General features: G+C 36.8%; 1 protein-coding gene across 1 annotated transcript; it reads left to right on the top strand.

Annotated features, from left to right (window-relative positions):
• The first annotated feature begins 5,974 nt into the window (after positions 1 to 5,974).
• On the top strand, positions 5,975 to 21,618 carry LOC306845374 (myosin light chain kinase, smooth muscle-like). Its single transcript, XM_079378137.1, has 17 exons — positions 5,975 to 6,841; positions 7,356 to 7,472; positions 7,650 to 7,715; positions 10,125 to 10,166; positions 10,373 to 10,500; positions 11,759 to 11,915; positions 12,119 to 12,424; positions 13,201 to 13,245; positions 13,354 to 13,444; positions 13,562 to 13,765; positions 14,315 to 14,532; positions 14,614 to 14,737; positions 15,836 to 15,988; positions 16,284 to 16,407; positions 16,500 to 16,590; positions 18,735 to 18,869; positions 20,173 to 21,618. Exons 1-17 carry the CDS (start codon positions 6,193 to 6,195, stop codon positions 20,424 to 20,426), a joined length of 2,904 nt encoding a protein of 967 aa, XP_079234263.1. The 5' UTR covers positions 5,975 to 6,192; the 3' UTR covers positions 20,427 to 21,618.
• Positions 21,619 to 22,150: the final 532 nt, after the last annotated feature.

Raw genomic sequence — 22,150 nt, 5'->3', positions numbered from 1 at the left:
TCGGCCTCATGACAGATTATAGACAGATAACAGAAAACATTTCTTAACGTTTCTCTTTCTTACCTCATTTCACATTAGGACAGTTGGCTCAAAGTTTCTGCCACAAGATGGCAGACCTAGTCTTTTTTTCCCCTGTCTAGTTTGTTTGCAACATTCATAGAGTGTAGATTCCATAATTATCACCTGGGTCAGTGACAATTAAGGATGTATGAGATAATGAAGATAATAAATAGGCCTATAAAGAGAATTCTAAAAAAAAAAAAAAAAAGCATTGTAAAATGTTTAAAACATATTCAAAGTTCAACACGTACATACCAAATTGTTTTGTATATAGGGGGAGAGGTTGCAACACTTTTAGCATTTCCTTCAGTTCGAAAACTGAGACTTAATAATTTCCTGCTTCGTTTATGTGGTTTATGAGGACACAAATTTGTATAATGACATGGGTATGACAGAGGTATTACAATATGAAGGTGGTTTATGAGGACACTGCCTATGTCCCCGTAATTCAAAGGGCTTAAAAAAAACATACTAAATGGTGTTTTTTTGAAAATCTAAAAATGCACAAAGTCTCCTGTGAGGGCTAAGTTTAGGTGTAGGGTTGGTGTAGGGCAATAGCACACACAGTTTGTTCAGTATAAAAACCATTACGCCTATGGAGAGTCCCCATAAACCACAAAAACCAACATGTGTGTGTGTGTGTGTGTGTGTGAGAGAGAGAGAGAGAGAGAGAGAGAGAGAGAGAGTGTTTTTCTGACAAATGAGGACATAAATTTGTATAATGACACAGGTATTACAAGGTGAATGTGACTTTTCACGACATTGCCCCATGTCCCCACTTTTCAAAACGCTTATAAATCATACAGATTTATTGTGTGACATTTGTGTTACAAAGAGAGAGTGAAATAGAAGGAAATTTCACATTATAGACCACTTTAGGCTCAGACTGATTTTTTAAAAACCTGTTTACTTAAATAAAAAGAAGTGAGACCTGACTATTGAAAGGGGTTCTTTATTAATTCATAAAATTACAATTTTGGTTTTGTTTTTTGTAGAAGGAATGGTCACATGTGGCTGCTTTCTTCCAGGAAGGATGAAGGGCTAATTGAGCATGTGCAGTAAAATCATCACTGTAGCTCATTCCTGACTGAAGAAAGCCATGTTGCAACCATCCCAATCTCCCCTGCGTTTTTCACCAACGTGTAACATTTATAACCATTTTCTGATGACTCTAAAATGTAAAATGTTTAATATCACGTAAAAACTACTAAAGTACTTTCCTTGGTCTGAGTGAGTGTGCATAACTTTTATAGTTTTTTTAATCATTAAAATGATTTATAACCATTATTTTATTAAAAATGTATAATACTTTATATTTCATTAAAAAAAATTATATTTTAAGGTGAAAATAACAAATAACAGAAGCTGTGTTTTAAGATATAGAAGTGTTAAAGTCTGAATTACATATATGTATTTTTGAATAACTTAAAATTAATTAGAAAATAAAAATGGGAGGGGGGTGTGTGTCATTGTCAGTATACCAAAGCCATATTAATGGAGGTATGTAGTAGGAACAGCCATGAATCATGAACTGATGATATAACTAACATCCATCTTTCAAAGTGAAATGTGAAACATTATATACTACCCGACAACATTCTCTGAAAATAACCATTGTTGAACAGTATGCAGAAGCCTTGAATCATGACTGGTATGAGAAGTGCTGATTGATCTGGAGGTTTAAGTCTTTATGGACATATAAGGTTCTGGTCTCAGAAGAAGAAAGACCACACAAGCTGCTCTGTAAACAGTGTCCCCTTGCTTGTCTGCCTCAGATGAGATCCTCTCCATTCTCAGACACAAAGCATGTAGTAATGTTCCTTTCACACCTCTCTCTGCAAGGATATTAAGGGATACCCCCTCTGTTCTCTCACACCCACTGTTGTTTTACTATTGCAGAATGTGTCATGGGTAGTCATAATTTTAAATGCAAGGAGGAGATGAGAGTTTATTATTGGTATAAAAAAATTCTCACTTGTGTACTCCCATTTTGAATTGTTTATTGCTAATATTGTATATAGTCCAGGGCATCACTGAGACTATCTTGTTAACCCTTGAGAGAAAATACAGTTTATTCAACCCAAATTCCGGAAATGTGGGGACGTTTTTTTAAATTTGAATAAAATGAAAACTAAAATAATTTCAAATCACATGAGCCAATATTTTATTCACAATAGAACATAGATAACACAACAAAGGTTTAAACAGAGACATTTTGCACTCTTATCCACTAAATGAGCTCATTTAAATTTTTTTGCCTGCTACAGGTCTCAAAAAAGTTGGCATGGGGGCAAAAAAGGGCTGAAAAAGCAAGACATTTTTAAAAGATTAAGCTGGGAGAACATCTAGCAACTAATTTAGTTAATTGACATCAGGTCTGTAACATGATTAGCTATAAAAGGCATGTCTTAGAGAGGCAGAGTCTCTCAGAAATAAAGATGGGCAGAGACTCTCCAATCTGGGAAAGAGTGCATAAAAACATTGTGGAATACTTTAAAAATAACATTCCTCAACGTCAAATTACAAAGGCTTTGCAAATCTTATCCTCTACAGTGCATAACATCATCAAAAGATTCAGAGAAACAAAAGATTCAGAGGAAAAATCTCTGTGTGTAAGGGACAAGGCCAGAGACATTTGTTGGATGCCCTTGGTCTTCAGGCCCTCAGACGACACTGCATCCCTCATCGGCATGATTCTGTCATTGACATTATTAAATGGGCCCAGGAATACTTCCAGAAACCACTGTCAGTAAACACAGTCCGCTGTGCCATCTGCAGATGCCAACTAAAATCATGCAAAAAGGAAGCCATATGTGAACATGGTCCAGAAGCGCCGTCGTGTCCTGTGGGCCAAAGCTCATTTAAAATGGACTGTTTTAAAGTGGAAAAGTGTTCTATGGTCAGGCGAGTCCAAATTGGACATTCTTGTTGGAAATCATGGACGCCGTGTCCTCCGGGCTAAAGAGGAGGGAGACCTTCCAGCGTGTTATCAGCGTTCAATTCAAAAGCCAGCATCTCTGATGGTATGGGGTTGCACAAGTGCATACGGTATGGGCAGCTTGCATGTTTTGGAAGGCACTATGAATGCTGAAATGTTTATAAAGGCTTTAGACCAACATATGCTCCCCTCCAGACAACGTCTATTTCAGGGAAGGCCTTGTGTATTTCAGCAGGACAATACAAAACCACATACTGCAGCTATTACAACAGCATGACTTCGTAGTAGAAGAGTCCGGGTGCTGAAATGGCCTGCCTGCAGTCCAGATCTTTCACCTATAGAGAACATTTGGCGCATCATTAAATGAAAAATACGTCAAAGACGACCACGAACTCTTCAGCAGCTGGAAACCTATATCAGGTAAGAATGGGACCAAATTCCAACACCAAAACTCCAGAAACTCATAACCTTGATGCCCAGATGTCTTCAAACTGTTTTAAAAAGAAGAGGAGATGCTACAGCATGATAAACATGCCCCCGTCCCAACTATTTTGAGACCTGCAGCAAGCATCACATTTGAAATGAGCACATTTTGTGCATACAATAGTAAAATTTCTCAGTTTAAACATTTGTTATGTTATTTATGTTCTATTGTGAATAAAATATTAGCTCATGGGATTTGAAATTCTTTTATTTCAAATCTTTTATTTCATTTTATTCAAATTTAAAAAACGTCCCAACATTTCCAGGATTTGGGTTGTATAGTATGTACAGTATGTTCACATTTAAACACATATACAGTAGTCTTAAGGTCCTAAAAACTGACTAACTAATAACTTTGACTGAGATTCTGGTTTTGATCATAGAATTTGTCGTATTTATACATTTTTAAATCTCATTGAAGAGTATATTCAGATTAAATGTTTACTTGTGCATCAATATATTAAGTTTTGCAAAGCATTAAGAATTGTTTAGGCCTAAGATTACCTTAAATTGGTTTGGTATCTCTCCTTCAATCCAATCAGGCATACTCGTATTCTTATATATAAACTATTGTTATCATATCTAAATGAGAGTATCCTCCTAACTCATGCTTATACTCTTCATTCTAGAACATTCCTGCTATTTTATTCTCCAGTCAGTTATTTTTATCCAGTTATTCCTCAGATGCAAACAACTTCCTGGAACATCTAACATATTTCACATTGTAGCTTTAAAACGGTTCAAAAATATTTTTTTCTGAAAGTTTGGGGTTTTGTTTATACCCTCCAGGCATCATATTTTGCCTCTTAGGTATTTTTTAGCCTAATAAACCATTTGAATGAAGTCTTTTATGTGTTAGTAATCTGAGTGCTCTTTAAGGAATAAGCAATGGCCTTTTGCTTGCTTTTGAATAAATAATTATTGTTGGACTGTTTCTGTATTTGTGTTTAGCAAAACTAATTCCTACAGTAAAAGCTGCCTGTAGACAGTCACAGTTTACTAGTTTCTGGCCTGTGCAAATAAAAACAGACAAAGTATGTGTGAAATGTTGACTTTAAACTTCACACTTCTTATGTGAATAAATTAGTTGTAACTTTATAAAGGTTAATAAAAGTTATGTTCTACAGTTACTGGTTTCTTTCTTTTTGATAGTTGGCTTTATTTTGCACAATTAATGCTTTAAAAAAACAGTTGTATACTGTAAATGTCTTCTCCATGGTATATTCTTAAAGATTGCAAGCTAAGAGAGATGTTTATAGCAGAGTAAAGCTATGGAAATGCTTGAGGATAGCACATACATGGGTGGCAGTTAAAAATGAGATGCTCACTCTTTTTGTTTGCTCCTTATAAGTCTGGTTAATGTTCCTGCCCCAGTGCCGAAGATAAACTCCCAGAACAAAGCAGCGTGTGTCTTTTCATGATGTATCCTTTACCATTGTTTTGTTGTTAACAATAGAATCTGGAATTTTGCTGACCAGAGTTTAAAACCCACACAATAGTAATGTGTTTTTCGGCGTTTTACAACACAAAATGAGACTTTGCTTATAAATCTCCTATTTAAATCATCAGATGTCAGCAGCTGCACCTGATCAGACCTGTTCATTATGACTCGTGAAATCACGTCTCTTCATTATGGTTATCTCTTAAACCTCTAGAATTACCATTGAGGACTGGACTTTTTCAGAATATAAGGGAGATTCATTTAACTATGTGAGTTTGACTGTTTCAAACCAGCAGCAATGGAAAATTCACTCACCAATTCACCTTGTGGTGAAGCAAAACAGCACAGGAAGCAATTTTATCTAGGAGACATTCCCACGATGTGTCCATCTTCCACACACAAGCACAAGAAGAGAAGAGTAACAGAGAGGTTCATAGCCATATAAGGCTGCCCATGTAGCATTTTAATATAAACTGTTGCAGACATGCAACTCAACTCTGATTGGTGAATGAGGGGCCCCCATTTTATAGAGAGGTAAAAAAGTTAGGAGCATCCAAAGAAAAACCCACAGAATAATCAGAACACTTCTTTTATGGTTTCTGTCCAAGCACCAAAGGAACAGTGAGATTCTCTTTCTTTTCTAATTATTAAAAAGTTCTTGCTTCCAGTGAATGTAACTCCAAATCAGGCACTGGTGACAGGCTCAAGATGCTTATCTACATTTGTGTTTTTAACATACTAATAATGTATCAGATTCTGATGCTATCTTGCCATCTGTTTACCTCCTAGCTCTGTTCCGCGGCGTTGATGCCCATGCACTGGAAGTGTTTCCCTAATAAGGCAATGGCGCTCCCCCCTTTGATGCCACACAGATATGAAATGTGTTCCTGTCTCCAATTAACCTATTATAGAAAGGAGTCTAAGCTTTTAAACAATCCAGTTCCACTCCCCACCCTCACATATCTCTCTCCTTCCCTCTGTATGTCCTCTCTCTACCCTCTATTCTCTCCTCCCTCTTTCATTCTGGTCCAGAGGGGTTGTCCCAGCAGTGGTTTGAGTGAGGGGAACAGAGAGTTGCTCAGTGACCACAGACAGAACAGGACCTCCACAAAGGCACTGGACCACAGGGATCGTGAAGGAACATTCATACAACTGGGCATCTGTATTAATTTATAGCTTGAAGAAACCCCTACCAAAGGAACTGAGAGGGACCGACGAAAGTCTTTCATAAATTTGTTTTTAATTTCTAGAGGTTAGCAAAGGAAGCCAGATGACAGACTTTAGGGCAGCTCTAAAGCCCCGTTCGGGGCCTAAGCCAGGGTCTGAGATCAAGACAAGCACCCCAACAAAGGTTGACTTTAGGTCATTGCTCAACAAGAAAGATGGTTCACCCAAAGCACCTGCTGCTGTTCCACCTCCAAGCAGCACACCTTCAGACTTCAGGTCATTCCTGAACAAGCAAGCACTGGAACCAGAGAAGTCTGAGAAAAATGAACAGAATTCATCAAAGCTAGCACCCAAGACACCACAGAAGGAAAAGCAAAGCGATGTCAATGGCGTAAATGGTGGTGCAATTGATAAAAAGGTTAACGTAAAGGAAAATGCAACAAAGGAGAAAAAAGCAAGCAGCACTGATGCAGGGACAACTGAAAAAAAGGAGAAAGCCAGCCCAGAGAATAAGACAACTGATGGAGAGATAACAGAGACAAATGACAAAAAGGCAAAAGTTGTGAATGGAAGAGAGAAGAATGCAGGAAAGCTGCCCGTTTTCAAACAGCCCCTGAGTGACATCACTGTGGTGGATGGAGAGAGGCTGAGGTTAGAGTGTCAGGCGACCTCTGACCCCCAAGCTGTCATCACCTGGATTCTTGATGGGAAAATTGTGAAGGCATCCAAGTTCATTGTCTTGTCACAGGAAGGTATGAAAATAGATACCTTTGACTACAATTTACAATGCAAAATACTATCGATTTTGAATTTTCTACACAGTTCTTTTGATTAATAGATGTTTAAATGTGACATACAATTCCAATGAAATGTGATAACCTTGGGTCTGTAGAGTTATTTAATGATAAGGACAGCTTTAAATCCTCTTTTCCTACTAAAGTCCCTACTTTAGTGTTCTGAGCTGTGTTGTAGATCACATGCTGAGAGGAATGATCTTAAAGCTGAGGCTGATTCATTGCCAACTGAGTGTTATCTTGGTTCTGGATCTGAGGGTTTAAGGTCTCTCTAACCCCTTCCACTGGCATGAGACAGAATGATGATCTGGGTGGCAATTAGAAAGTTCTGAAATAGCAATAGAGGATTCCCTCTGAGTCTAAATCAAACAGGAATGTGATGGGTGTCCCCTACATTATCCAGTGATTTGTGTATGTGTTTACTAGGACAATATACACTTGTCATTAAATGCTACCTCTTGTTTTACATCAGGTGAAAAGTGTTCCCTTACAATTGACAAGGCTCTACCAGAGGATGAAGGACGCTACACATGTAAGGCAGAGAATGCACATGGTAAAGCAGAGTGTTCCTGTATGGTCACTGTAGATGGTAAGTGTCCTGTCTTCTAGACTTCCCCTTATGCATGTCATTGGAAACATAGTATTGAATTAGGGTGTCTTACCAATAACAATACTAACAATGCCAAATCCCTCCCGGAACTCAGAATTTATTTGAAACAAAAAGGGGGAAAATATTGTTATATTCATTTTTATTGCATTCCTCTAGATCCTTCAGACCCATCAGCAGATAAGAAAAACAGGAAGAGCTCTTCTGCAACTCCCACTACAGAAAGTGAGTAAGGACACATGTTGTGGCCTGTTTACTTGTGATAATAGTTTATTTATAAAGGGATGAAATGCCATTAATTTGTTACCTCATGTCCTTTCCAAATTGGGATCTTCAACATATCTTCCATTGGTGGAACATAAAAGGAGACATTTTAAAGAATGTCCATGTTGCTCTCTTCCATTATAAGAGTATGGGGACCAAAGGGTTGACATGGTCCAAAAATTATACATAAAAGTAGTCCACAAACTCATGGACTATATTGCAAGTTTTCATGGTCAGCATTGACACTTAGAGTATGAAAAGGAGCAGCTTGATATTTATAAAAACAAAAAAATAATAAATAAAATCCTTTTGTGATCCACCTAAAAAACAAAAGTCATCCAAAATGAGGATGAGGAAACAATGGCAGAATTTTCATATCTAGGTGAACTGTCCATTTATGAGAGCACCTTTAAAGGAAAGTCAAGTCAGGTCATGCCTTATAGTCGCATTCATTAAATTAGAGCTGAGTGATAATCTATATTACATTTTGTGATGATACAAGCAGTTTAGATTTTCTATATATTGGGCTACATAAGTATATGTATGTGGATAAATGTGGACATATATGCAGACAAAGTTTGAAAAACTATATATAAAGAGCTGGGCGATAATATAGTGACATTTTGTGACGTAAACAATCATACATCTGAGATTGGTGCAACCCGAATTCCGAAAATGTTAGGACGTTTTTTAAATTTGAATAAAATGAAAACTAAAAGACTTTCAAATCACATGAGCCAATAATTTATTCACAATAGAACATAGAGAACATTTTGTTCCGCCTTTTAACACAATGGTCGCACTAGATCCTACATTTTAATGTGATCACGATAGAGTAGAAAATAAACTCAGCCGATGATGTTTTGGAACAATATGCAACCAGTTGTACTGCTGCATTTGGTCTTCTAGTATTTCATAAGAATAGCAGCCTCTAAGTGGCTCACATTTACATTGCACTTATGTTCTTAACAAACAATGTCAAAATGATTTACAATTTAGTGCACGAAAAGCATGTTACTGGCAAATACCAGAACAGAGTACATTGTATTCCCACAGTGCTTGTGGAAAAAGTTCAGGTGTGTCCAAGCATAAGGGAGAAAATGAAAGATAGGAAAGAAGCAATTGAAGACGAAGAGAAGGCCTAAAATGGTAGACTTCTGTGAGCTGAAACACATAAAGATCTGACTGTCCTCTCTGTCTTCCTCACCCTTGTTCTCCCCCTTTCTCAGTCTCTCTGTTTGGAGTGTGCTGGAGTATTAGTGGGGTTTACATGTTGCATTGTTTCTTGACGGCGATCAAACCTTAAATAAATAGTGGAGAGAGAGAGCCACTGCTTCCTGGATCTTGGAGACCCTATATTTAGCATGTCCGTATAAGGGGAATTCCAGCAAGGCACAGTGTCCATACAGACACTCTCTCCCTGGATGCTGATCAGAAGCAGCAGTTTCCTTAGAACTCCTGTCAGTTCTCAGATGAATGTTGACTAGTTATTTCCTTTGAAATGGTGTAAAATGAAATTTCAAACATGTGAACAGGGTTGATTACTGGATTTTTTTGACCACTGGATTGTTTGATTGTTTACTGAATGGAGAGTTTATAATTTATCAATTTAATAAGGAAGATTGGGTATTAAAATACATATAATATCACATTATTTTGTGACTTTACTCATTTTTTTTCAAATATGCAAATTAGGCACAATATTACTTAATATGCATTTATTTGCATATTAGACCTATAACAAAAGCAATAGCCTCTATAAAAGACCTCTTTGACAATTACCAGATTAGAATCATTGCTATCATAAAACTAAATATAAACCTATTGATGAATAACTTTTGGTTATTAAAAATGTGTGAAAGCATAATAATTAAAAGTTTACCATATTCAAATTTGTTTTGAAAATTTGTTATTTGAAGCTGCAAATTTTGCGCAAAGTCAAAATTGTTAAATCTTTCTAAAATCATTTATGCTTGTTGTTCCTCCAAAGGGATAGTTTACCCAAAAATAAAAAATTATGCCATTATTTACCCTCATGTGATTCCTCATCTGATTTGTTTCTTTTATGTAACACAACAGAAGATATTTTGAGATTTTTTTTTTTCTCCATGAAAATCAATGGTAACCGAAACTGTATGGTTGCCAATATTCTTAAGAATATCTTATTTTTGTGTTCTGTAGAAGAAAGAAAGTCATGCACATTTTAGCCAACACGAGTAGGAGAAAGCTATGAATATTTTTGGCTGAACTATACCTTTAATGAAATGTTTATTTGAATAATTATGTAAATATGTTTAGCTAAAAATATACAGTAGATGCTGTTGGAGTAGATGCTATCTTATGTCAATACATGCTCACTCTCTTCTGCAGATGAAGCCAGAATAAAGAAGAAACCATCTCCCGCCAAACAGGGTAAGATTACTCTCCCATTAGCCCTTACATAACCATACAGGCCCAAGGAATATTTGACCTGAAGGCCATGTACAGAGACACATTCTTGTGTGATAAACTGTCTTCCAGAATACTGATAGTAGACAGACAGAGAGAGAAAATACGGAATAACTACTTTCCACGGGAGTGTTGAATATGAACCTATGTTTGCTTATGATGCCATGCAGGTTCTCCGCCACAGTTTCTGCAGTTCCCTGGAGATCAGAAGATCAGGGCAGGAGAAAAGGTGGAGCTGTTGGGCAATTTTGGAGGGGCGGCACCAATAACTTGCACCTGGCTCAAATTTAAAAAGCCGGTAAGGAAAAAGGACAGGGAGTTTGTACAATGACAGATCATTGGTTCCCAAATCTTCTGAAATAAAGGCAACTATTTACAGTGAATTTTGACTGCACCCCAAATAAATCTCCCATGTGAGAACAGAGCACCCCTTTAATCTAAAATTGACAATACAAATACTTATTGTAAAAATGCATTTCAAAAAAAGATTCTAATACCATTTTTTGGAGATCAGTATTAACATTAAATCAATGTGACAAAAAGTATTATAGGTCAATTAATGGATATTCAGATAAACAGAAATATATTTAATTGAATTATCAAGAATCATTTTATTGTAACATAGAAAAAACATATTGAATTATTTATTTTTGAATTGTATTGTCTGACTTTTGATTGACTATCTAAGACAACAGCCTTTTATTTGAGAGAAGAGTTGTGAAGATATAGAGCATATGTGAACTGAACAGCTGCTACTGTTAATGTAAATTGAAAATTATTTAATAAAGTATTTTGGGTAACAATTTATTATAGGGAACAATTCACGCTATTAATAAGTTGCTTATTAGCATGCCTTCTTATTAACTTATTGGCTGTTTATTAGTACTTATAAAGCACATATTTTGCATGACCATATTCTACATCCCTAATCCTACCCAACATATTATCTTAACAACTACCTTACTAATAAACAGCAAATTAGTAGTTTATTGAGGCAAAAGTAATAGTTAATGGTTTGTTAATGGCCAGAATTGGACCTTAAAATAAAGTGCAACCAAATTTTGTATTATACCCCACCTGTTAACTTTAACTGCATGTTGCACGAGCGTTTGATATTCGCTGCCCCGTTTGTGTCATTAGCATGATTGTTTTTTTTTTTATTCATCAGGTTCAGAAACCACTGATTAACTGAAGCATTCGAAGTACAAAACACTTAAACTGATACATTAATGTTTAAAATGAAGCAGAGATTATGCAGAACTCACTTTGGGAACCAATGTTAGATGACAGATGGTGAAATGAGAGTGTGAGGATGGTGTGGTTGTTGCCTATTGTGATCTTTACATGTTGTTTCCTGTAAAACAAACAAAAACAATTATTTGGAAAACCTACTGAATAATTACAGTATAAGGATCAGTTTAGATTTCATGATTACTTGGTGTATATGTCTGATAAAAAAGTGGTTAAAGAAGAGGCGAAAATAAGAAAATGAAAGCTTAAAGGCCTAAAGTCCTATATACTTACATAGATACATTGTATACTCTTCTCCTGTTTAGATCCAGCCAGGAACTGGAGGCATTTCCATAAAGACCACAGAGAACAGCAGCCACCTGACAATCGAAGCGAGTGACCAAGATCACTGTGGTTGCTACACTCTTGAACTGCAGAATAAATTTGGTACCAAGCAGGCCTCACTCAACCTCACCATTGTAGGTAAGGGAGTAAGCAAAGACAGGAAGTGACACATAATGAGAAGCAGGAAGGAGGAAGATGCGATTATGAGAGACTGTACTGTATTTAGCCCTTTGATACAACATAGTAACATAAATCATATTTACTAGTAGTCTCCCTATCTTTCTATGCATTGCTTTCTATATACCTAATGCTGACCTCTTCGATGTAAATCTGTGTTCCAGATAAGCCAGATCCCCCAGCCGGCATCCCTGCTGCATCTGACATCCGCAAATCCTCGCTCACCCTCTCCTGGTACGGCCCCACTTATGATGGAGGCAGCATCGTCCAGTCCTACAACCTGGAGATCTGGAATTCGATTGACAACACATGGAATGACCTCACCTCCTGTAACAGCACCTCATACCACGTCCAGAACCTCCTCGCCGATCGTCAGTACAAGTTCCGCATTCGAGCTGTTAATGTGTATGGAGTTGGAGAGCCCAGTGCAGAATCTGAGCCCATTACAGTGGGAGTAGAGGAGGTAACAGGTGAGAAAGAACATCTTATTAATTGTGGTACTATTGATCGAGAAAGAATAAGTGCGGGGACCAAAAATCTGAAGCCACTAGTGAAAATTCCTACGTTATGCATTCTTGTTTGATATAATACAAGCATTTATTTGACTATCGTCATAACAATTTAATTTATTTTAATTTCAGAATTTCTCCTACTTTTATGGCAGCATCACTCGATGCTTAAACTCAAGTCCTAATATTATATGCATAAATTAATATAATGAATGTCGTACAATATGTTAACAAATGCAATGGGTCAAATGTATCAATAGTCTATCAGATTTACTATGTGTGTGTGTGTGTGTGTGTGTGTGTGTGTTATATTTATCGATCTTATATTACATGAATTAAATGCAAATGTATTGCATTGTATATTATATCAATATTAAGTGCATTGCATTGCATATTATATCAATATTGTGTCAAATGCATCAATGAAACGCATTTATGAAATGTATCAAATGCGTCAATGCATGTAATGTATCAGTGTGCATGTGTGTGTTCCCCTTTTTTATTCATTTAGGTCAATATTTTTGTATGTATGCATATATATATATATATATATATATATATATATATATATATATATATATGCATTTTAAAAAGAGGGGTCTGTTTCTTTGTTTTTGTTCATGTTTAATTGGGGAAAATATATTTACTGTGGCCTCAGATTACCGAAGCCCAAAAGTATAAATGTGATGAGCTACTTAAAAACTAAACATTTAAAAAACATTCATATTTTTCTCCAGAGAAAAAGGAAGAGGAGGACGTTGGAGCCACTGTGTCTGATGATGGTATGAAGTTCAAAGCAGTTAGCCCACCATTCCATCCCTCCTGAATCCAGAGTTTACTAACATGACTCCCACATGGTCAGTCTGATACATATCCTGTTCATTTCACAGATGAGGAAAAAGAGCCAGAATACAGAGATGTGGTCATTAAGAAAGACTGCAGTGTGAAGGATTTCTATGATATAGAGGACCGCTTGGGAACGTAAGTGATGTATTTGTGATATCCATCATCGAGATTATCAATATAACATACCATTTTGGATTTACTGTACCAGATTTTTTCTTCCAGTTCTCATTGCCTTTCTCTTACTTTTAAAAGGGGTAAATTTGGTCAAGTCTTCAAACTTGTAGAAAAGTCCACCAAGAAGGTATGGGCAGGGAAGTTCATCAAGGCATTCTCACAGAAGGAAAAAGAAAATGTGAGGCAGGAGATTGACATCATGAACAGCCTCCACCACCCCAAACTGGTGCAATGTGTGGATGCCTTTGAGGGAAAATCTGACATGGTCATGGTTTTGGAGATGTGAGTCCCTATGTCTTCTATCTTCCAAGCAGAAAGACTAACATGACACAGGTTGACTAAATAAAAGGTTTCATGAAAAGGCCAGAATGTCCCAGTTTGGGAGCGGTGATCACATTAGGTCACTATGGTGAACCTACCTTGTGTGTCCTGGTGTCTTTGAACAGGCTGTAGTGTTTGTTAATTGTTTTTTCAACACCTTTAAATCATTCCACCAGTTTAGCTTTTTATGGCGAGAGAGGAATGTAAAATCCAGCACCCTGTGATGGGAGAAGTGCGTGTCACATGTCCTTATATAGTGAGATGGTGAAACAGGGAGGTGGGGAGAAGAAAGCATGGATGCTCTCTGCTTCAGCTTGGCAGCCATGATGGAAAATAGCCCAGAATTAAATCTCCCTGACTGTAAGAGAATTGTTTAGCACTCTAGACACTGTTCATCTTGTTGTTAAATGGAATGTGCATAAACAGTTCCAATGCATTGAGATTGCAGTCTGACACTGATTGGTTAGCATCGCTTAACGATAATGTCATTGTGGTCCCCACTGGCTGCAGGATTTCTGGCGGCGAGTTATTTGAGCGAATCGTTGATGAAGATTTCGAGCTGACTGAGCGAGAGGTGATTAAGTACATGCTGCAGATCATTGATGGAGTTCAGTTTATCCACAAGCAGGGCATTGTCCACTTGGACCTCAAACCTGAGAACATCATGTGCATCAACAAGACAGGAAGCAAGATCAAGCTCATTGACTTTGGACTTGCTCGAAGGCTGGGTAAACAAGCATAAACAACTGCAAAAACAAACAGTGTCTGGTTTTCTGGCACAGTTTTATTTTTTTTATTTCTGTTTTCAGAGGATTCTGGCTCTCTGAAGGTTCTGTTTGGAACTCCTGAGTTTGTAGCTCCTGAGGTGATCAACTATGAAGCTATCAGCTACCCAACAGACATGTGGAGTATTGGCGTCATCTGTTACATTCTGTGAGTGATAAATAAGTATCTCAGCTACATCGGTATCACTCCTCCAACAGTCGCTAACAACCGTGGCAGTAAAGACACAGTAATTAATGCTGAGGACTGGAAACATTTCCTTTTAAGGCTATTATTCGTTTTTGGACAACTCGCTTGCCAAGCTTGCTTTTTCAATTTATCACATAAACACAAATTTGATTCCTTGGAGGTAGAGTCTAAATGTTTAAACTGACTTGTGTCAGTTACTTTTATCTTCAGGTTACAAGAGGTTAATGGCCCCCTGTGGTAAAAGGACATTTTTGATTTTATCTTTTTTCCAAAACACTAAACAGCCATTAAAAATTTATTTAAATAAAATACTCAATCCTTTCCTAAACATCTTTTCTTTTTTTTTCTTTGCTATGAACTGCAAAATTGTCATGATCAAATTTGATATTTTTTAAATATAATGAGAATGCCTGAAACTGCTCCACCCCCATCCATTAAACATTCCCTTTATTTCTTTAAATATTGCCTCTACTGTAAACTGTATGACTTTATTACTATCTCTAAACTATAAGATATTTAGCTTTTTTTTTTACAGAATACACACTTCATTGAATATGTAACACCATCATCAATAAATATGAATATTTACAGAATATATACACTACCGTTCAAGAGTTTTATGTTAGCAATATTCTCACTAAGGCTGCATTTATTTGATCAAAAATATGGTTAAAAAATTAATAGTGTGAAATGTTATTGACGTTTAAAATAGCTGTTTTATATTAGATGTTTTTATGTAATTTATTCCTGTGAAAAAACTGAATTTGCAGCTAAGTGTCACATAAATCATTCAGAAAACATTCTAATATGCTGATTTAGTTCTCAGGTTATTTATTTATTATTTATTTGTTTATTGCTAAATAAATATTTGTGGAAACTGTGATACAATATAATTGATATTTTGATCAATTTAATGCATCCTTGCTGAATAAAAAAAAAGAAAATGGGTTCTAAAGGGATGCTTTTAGTCCTGTTATACCTTACATCACATTTTGGTTGAATGTGCACTAACAGAATCAAAGATTATTGGCCAATACCCATCCTCTTGTTAACCCTCAGTGTTAGTGGTCTATCTCCATTCATGGGAGACAATGACAATGAAACTCTTGCCAATGTCACCTCAGCCACCTGGGATTTTGAGGATGAGGCGTTTGATGAGATTTCAGATCAGGCCAAAGACTTCATCAGCAGTCTCCTAAAAAAGGACATGAGGTAAGCTTCAGAAAACCTGAAGTTTTGAATCAGAAACATTATCATTTTTATGGAAATACCAACATTGTTCCAAGATAATCAAAACCTTTGTAGAGCACTGTGTAGAAGCACATTTCTTGAACAGCACATCCTGAGCTCTTGGCACAGACCCGTAACAACGGGTTCAATAAAGACATTATTGAATATGGAGGGTGTAATGGGAAACGTTAATTATCAGTAGCTCATGCTGAATGTTGATGAAAGGATTTTAAGCATTTGGTCTGAATTCTGTGACCCTATAAATCCCACTCCGTAGGGCCAGACTGACCTGCGCTCAGTGTTTAGAGCACTCTTGGCTCAAACAGGACACCAAAAATATGGAAGCTAAACAACTGTCCAAAGAGAGGATGAAGAAGTACATCCTGAGACGCCGCTGGCAGGTGAAAGCACTGGCGTTTATTTTGATTTATCAGACAAAGAATACATTTCTATGAGATGTATGTATTCTTCATGTTTCTGAGTATCTGTGCAGAAAACAGGGAATGCAGTGCGAGCCATCTCCAGGTTCAGCTCTATGGGAATGTTAGGAGGAATCGGTCCAAAGAAAAGTTCCCCGACTGATGGTAATGGTCCAGCAACCGATTTTCAGTATCGATGATGAACATCGCATAATAAATATCATACAGGTGCATCTCAATAAATTAGAATGTCGTGAAAAAGTTAATTTTTTCAAAATATTAAACTTTCAAATATTTTAGATTCCTTGCATGTGAAGTAAAACATTTCAAAAGTTTTTTTGTTTTAATTTTGATAATTAGAGCTTACAGCTCATGAAAGTCAAAAATCAGTATCTCAAAATATTAGAATATTTACATTTGAGGTTCAATTAATGACCATCCCTACAGTATAAATTCTGGGTATCTCTTGTTCTTTGAAACCACAATAATGGGGAAGACTGCTGACTTGGCAATGATCCAGAAGACGAACACTGACGCCCTCCACAAAGAGGGTAAGTCACAGAGGGTCATTACTGAAAGGTGTGGCTGTTTACAGAGTGCTGTATCAAAGCATATTAAATGCAAAGTTGACTGGAAGGAAGAATTTGGGTAGGAAAAGGTGCACAAGCAACAGGGATGACTGTAAGCTTGAGAATACTGTCAAGCAAAGCTGATTCAAACACTTGGGAGAGCTTCACAAGGAGTGGACTGAAGCTGGAGTCAGTGCATCAAGAGTCACCACACTCAGACATCTTCAGGAAAAGGGCTGCCAAGCCACTTCTGAACCAGAGACAACGTCAGAAGCGTCTTACCTGGGCTGTGGAGAAAAAGAACTGGACTGTTGCTCAGTGGTCCAAAGTCCTCTTTTCAGATGAAAGTAAATTTTGCATTTAATTTGGAAATCAAGGTCCCAGAGTCTGGAGGAAGAGTGGAGAGGCACAGAATCCATGTTGCTTGTAGTCCAGTGTGAAGTTTCCACAGTCAGTGATGATTTGGGCTGATGTCATCTGCTGGTGTTGGTCCACTGTTTTCTGAAGTCCACAGTCAACGCAGCCATTTACCAGAAAATTTTAGAGCACTTCATGTTTCCTTCTGCTGACAAGCTTTATGGAGATGCTGATTTCATTTTCCAGCAGGACTTGGCACCTGCCCACACTGCCAAAGGTACCAAAAGCTGGTTCAATGACCATGGTGTTACTGTGCTTGATTGGCCAGCAAATTCGCCTGACCTGAACCCCATAGAGAATCTATGGGGTATTGTCAAGAGGAAGATAAGAGATACCAGACCCAACAATGCAGATGACCTGAAGGCCGCTATCAAAGCAACCTGGGCTTCCATACCACCTCAGCAGTGCCACAAACTGATCACCTCCATGCCACGCCGAATTGAGGCAGTAATTAAAGCATAAGGAGCCTCTACCAAGTATTGAGTACATATACAGTAAATGAACATACTTTCCAGAAGGCCAACAATTCACAAAAAATGTTTTTTTTTTTGGTCTTATGAATTATTTGTCATGGATCTGTCATTTCTCCACCAGTCACGACGCACGCACGCACCTGTTTTCACCTAGCCACTGATTGAGCACACCTGCACGTCATCTGTTCACTCATTAGCCAAGCCTTAAAAACACACAACTCACAGCACTCCAGTGTCCGGTCTCGTTACAACCCTACTACCTACAACTTCGTTCCTACGAAGAGGACTACTATAAGATTCATATCGCTATGCTTGATACTTACCGTCTTGTCTACATTTCCTGCTGTGTTTCATCCCAAGTGTGTCTTCCAGCGATCCCAAGTCTGTCAGCTCCCGAGTCTCGTCCTGGTCCACTGTGTTGGTGAGGTGTGTGGTTAACTCCTGTTCCGTGTCTCCTGTTTAAAGAGGATTTCCAAGTAAACATTCCTCCTGATCACCGAATAATCCGAGAATCATCGCTCAACTGTCTCATTCCATATCCTCAAGTCTGTCAATAAAAACCTGTTCACATCATGTCACGCCGTTTGAGTACCTCATCTGTAACAGTATTCTAATTTGTTGAGATGGTGAATTGGTGGGTTTTTGTTAAATGTGAGCCTAATCATCACAATTAAAAGAACCAAAGGCTTAAACTACTTCAGTCTGTGTGCATTGAATTTATTTAATACACAAGTTTCACAATTTGAGTTGAATTACTGAAATAAATGAACTTTTCCAAATTTTTTAATTTGAGATGCACCTGTATATGTTAAAATGTTAATTGCACATTAATAAATGTGGTTGTGTTTAGAAGAGCCTCCTGCACCGTTCCTTGAGAGTGTGGAGGATGAAAACCGCACCCCTGTGGCCCCCAGCTTCTCCTCTGTCATACAGGATGTAGAAGTGGTGGAAGGCAGTGCTGCCCGCTTTGACTGCAAGATCGAGGGTAATGACCTTTGACCTTGAAGGCTTTTATACTTTAAAGGACAGATTTACTAAACGGGGCAAATTAGTGTGACAACGCAATCCCATAAAAACAGGAGTGGAAAATTCTGCAGGTGATCTAATGACAATGTGCAAATTAAACAACACAGATGCAGCCAGATAATTTTCGTTATGACCAATGCAATCTACCAAAAGCAGCGTAAATTATGCTGCATTCATGCCATATCGTAATTACTGTAATTTTGAGATGACAACACGTGACGTTCTACTTGGAGCTGTTGGGTACACCCTTGGACTCGGACACAGAACTATCGCAATGATGATGATGATCAGGTGCATGTATCTACTAACAACACAGGTGCAGTGAGTTAAAACATTTTTTTAGATAAACATTTGTCTTTAATAAATCTTGACAGTAGTTTTTAACGTAAAAGAGGGGTTGCGCTGGTATAAATCTGGCCCTAAGTGCTGAGTTATAATTCTTCTGCTCTTCCCTTAAATTTAAATAAATGTCCTTACCGTCACTTTTGATCAATTTAATGCATCCTTGCTGAATAAATTTATTCATTTCTTACTGACTCTAAACTTCTGAAAGGTATATACTTTAGCTTGTAAGTAAAATTCCAGGTTCTTATTAAATCTTAATATTGTCGTTGGATGCAAAAGAAAAATAAATGTCTTTATGGTTTTTAAACACGTCTAAGGGACTGAAGGGATTTCTTTAAAATTATAAAATGTAATTATTTAAATAAATAAGAAAATACTTTAATCCTAATGCAACAAAACACTATTTGTACATGCTTTTTGTACATGCTAACATTACCAGCTATAATATAATGTTATTATTAGTTATCTTACCTTCAAATTTCATCAGCCCTTTGGTTGAGCATCTAAAAAAAACATATTTTCAAAAGGTATTGTTATTTTAATCTCCTTTAGGATTTAAAATAAAAACAGTTATTGTCTGTACCTACCCATTTCCTTATTAACAATATTATGAGGATTCTTTTTACCTTCTCTCCCTTTAATATGGGGATGTTCAAAAGTCAAAAATAATGTAAAAGCTTGGCAATTTGATCATCATGAGTCAGAAAATGTACAAATTAGCACTGCGTATGATTTGTAGTTTACATTTACACCATAACATGGTCCACTACTCTGTATATTGATATTTAAATGCTACAGTATGCCCTTACAGATATAAGTTCAATGACTGTTGTTGTGTGGTCCACTTGCATTTGCGTTTAATTTTTAACAGCGTTTTTTGATTTATTACTGATTTACTGTGTCTTCTGAATACAAAGGCTACCCAGACCCTGAGGTTGTGTGGTACAAGGATGACCAGCCTATTAAGGAGACGCGTCACTTCCAGATTGACTATGAAGAGGATGGCCACTGTAGCCTGGTGATCTCAGAGATCTGTCCTGATGATGATGCCAAGTACACCTGCAAAGCCGTCAACAGTCTGGGAGAAGCCTCCTGTACTGCTGAACTGATGGTGGAGTTTATGCAAGAGGAGGAAGGAGAGGGTGAGGCTGAAGGAGAGGAAGAGGATTGAATAATGATGGAAACAGGAGTGGATAATGATGGAGAAGTGAAAGACTGAATAACACAGAAACTATGACTATCTTAAACACCATTTCCATTCTTCTTTTTTACACCATCTTCATATTTGCCTAGAATAGTTTGGATAGAGCAACTGTTTTGGGGTAAAACTGTTTGCCACGATCAAAGACATTCCAGCTTTTGCCTTTGTGTCCAGACAATTATCCCAACTGATTTACCAAAATGGACTACAAAACTAAATGTGACAACCATATGCCTGTATAGCAATGAAAAAATCCACCATTTGTTTTATCATACTGATTACGTTACACTGATTTCATCCATGTTAGTAATTTTGTGAGTCAGTACTCACACATTTGACATTTTAGGTCTGCACTGCAGTGCAATTTAGTGGTATAAACACGACAGTGCTTCTTCAAATAACACTAGTCTAGTCTACATGGTATTGGAATCAATATGAAGACAGCTTAAATACTTTTGGAGACTTTACTGTATGAAGATATTAACTAATGATTATATATTATTATGTTTTATTTAATAGTTATACGAATTATTGGTGCTAAATGATTGAATATAGTTAATTCAGTCATTTAGAAGCTGTAGCTGATAGAAGAATGTGACCATCATTAGACTGTCTGTGCTGTTTGCACTTTGCCCTCTTTGAGTTAATATACTTGCATGACAGAGCAATGAGGTGAATTTTGTGCTGCAACCTGCAATACAACCCCTCATATGATATTTATAAACCTCGTACAGGCTTCTGCTGCCTTTGAGTGACTGCACTATTCTCTGAGAATGAATTAATCATAGAATTAAAACTCAGAGCTGTTTTGTCTTATCTTTTTATTTTTCACTAACATATAATGCTTTAAATTTCCCTTCACATCAGAAGTAGTAGGCCTATATTAAAACTTATAACACAAATCTAAGTTTTGGTTTATTCATCATAACTGGCAGTGATTTTCTGAACAGTGAACATATAAATAAAGTGTTTCCCTTCTGTGCTTTTGTGACATTTATGTTGTTTGTTTGTCAAAGTTACCGTTATTTCGATATGCAGATTTTCATCATACTGGCATGCAATGCCACTATTTCTTTTTCAGGCAGTTCAAAGCACAGCGTGACCCTTTGCGAAAAAGAAGTGTGCTTATTATTAATCAAATAAAAGACTGCCTAAGTGTACTTAAAGAGAGTACATTTTCATGACTGTTCACATGTAACACATGTTATCTTATGTTTGTGCTACATAGTTACATTTAGTCTGGAAGGAAATATCCACTGTATAACAAATAACAAATTTGTCTTCACTGGAATTATTAAAATAGTTGGAGAGGAATCAGGATTCCTTCAGGTCTTTAGTGGAAAAGACATGACCACAGGAGCAATTTACTAAATTTAACAATAGGCCTATATATTAGTTTATGTAGCTAATGCTAATATACCAATCTATTTAAGCTAAAATCAGATTTTTACTGCAAATCTATTATAATTTATACATTAAAATATATATAATATTAAGCACACAGGTAATGCAATGAAAGGTCACATGATTATAAAAACATATAAAAAATAAACATAACATAGCCTAACACTTTGACTGATTTAAAGTTTTTCAGTAAAGTAGGCTATATGACAGGTGATAAACTACTTTTTTATCACTTAAAAAGGCGTAATTGCCTCGTTAAACATAAAATAAAAGCCCATAAACGTATTCAT

This window comes from Barbus barbus (assembly GCF_936440315.1).
Source record: "Barbus barbus genome assembly, chromosome: 25".
In the NCBI taxonomy this organism is placed as follows: Eukaryota; Metazoa; Chordata; class Actinopteri; order Cypriniformes; family Cyprinidae; genus Barbus; species Barbus barbus.
Note: the sequence above shows the minus strand (reverse complement) of the source record. Positions and strands in the feature narration are given on the sequence as shown.

What these genes read in the sequence shown, in the direction of transcription:
- LOC306845374 (XM_079378137.1), top strand. Translation starts at nt 6,193, where the DNA reads ATGACAGACTTTAGGGCAGCTCTAAAGCCCCGTTCGGGGCCTAAGCCA. An exon ending in ACCATCTCCCGCCAAACAGG is followed by an intron (nt 10,167 to 10,372) that starts GTAAGATTACTC and finishes GATGCCATGCAG; the next exon opens with GTTCTCCGCCACAGTTTCTG. An exon ending in GGCTCAAATTTAAAAAGCCG is followed by an intron (nt 10,501 to 11,758) that starts GTAAGGAAAAAG and finishes TCTCCTGTTTAG; the next exon opens with ATCCAGCCAGGAACTGGAGG.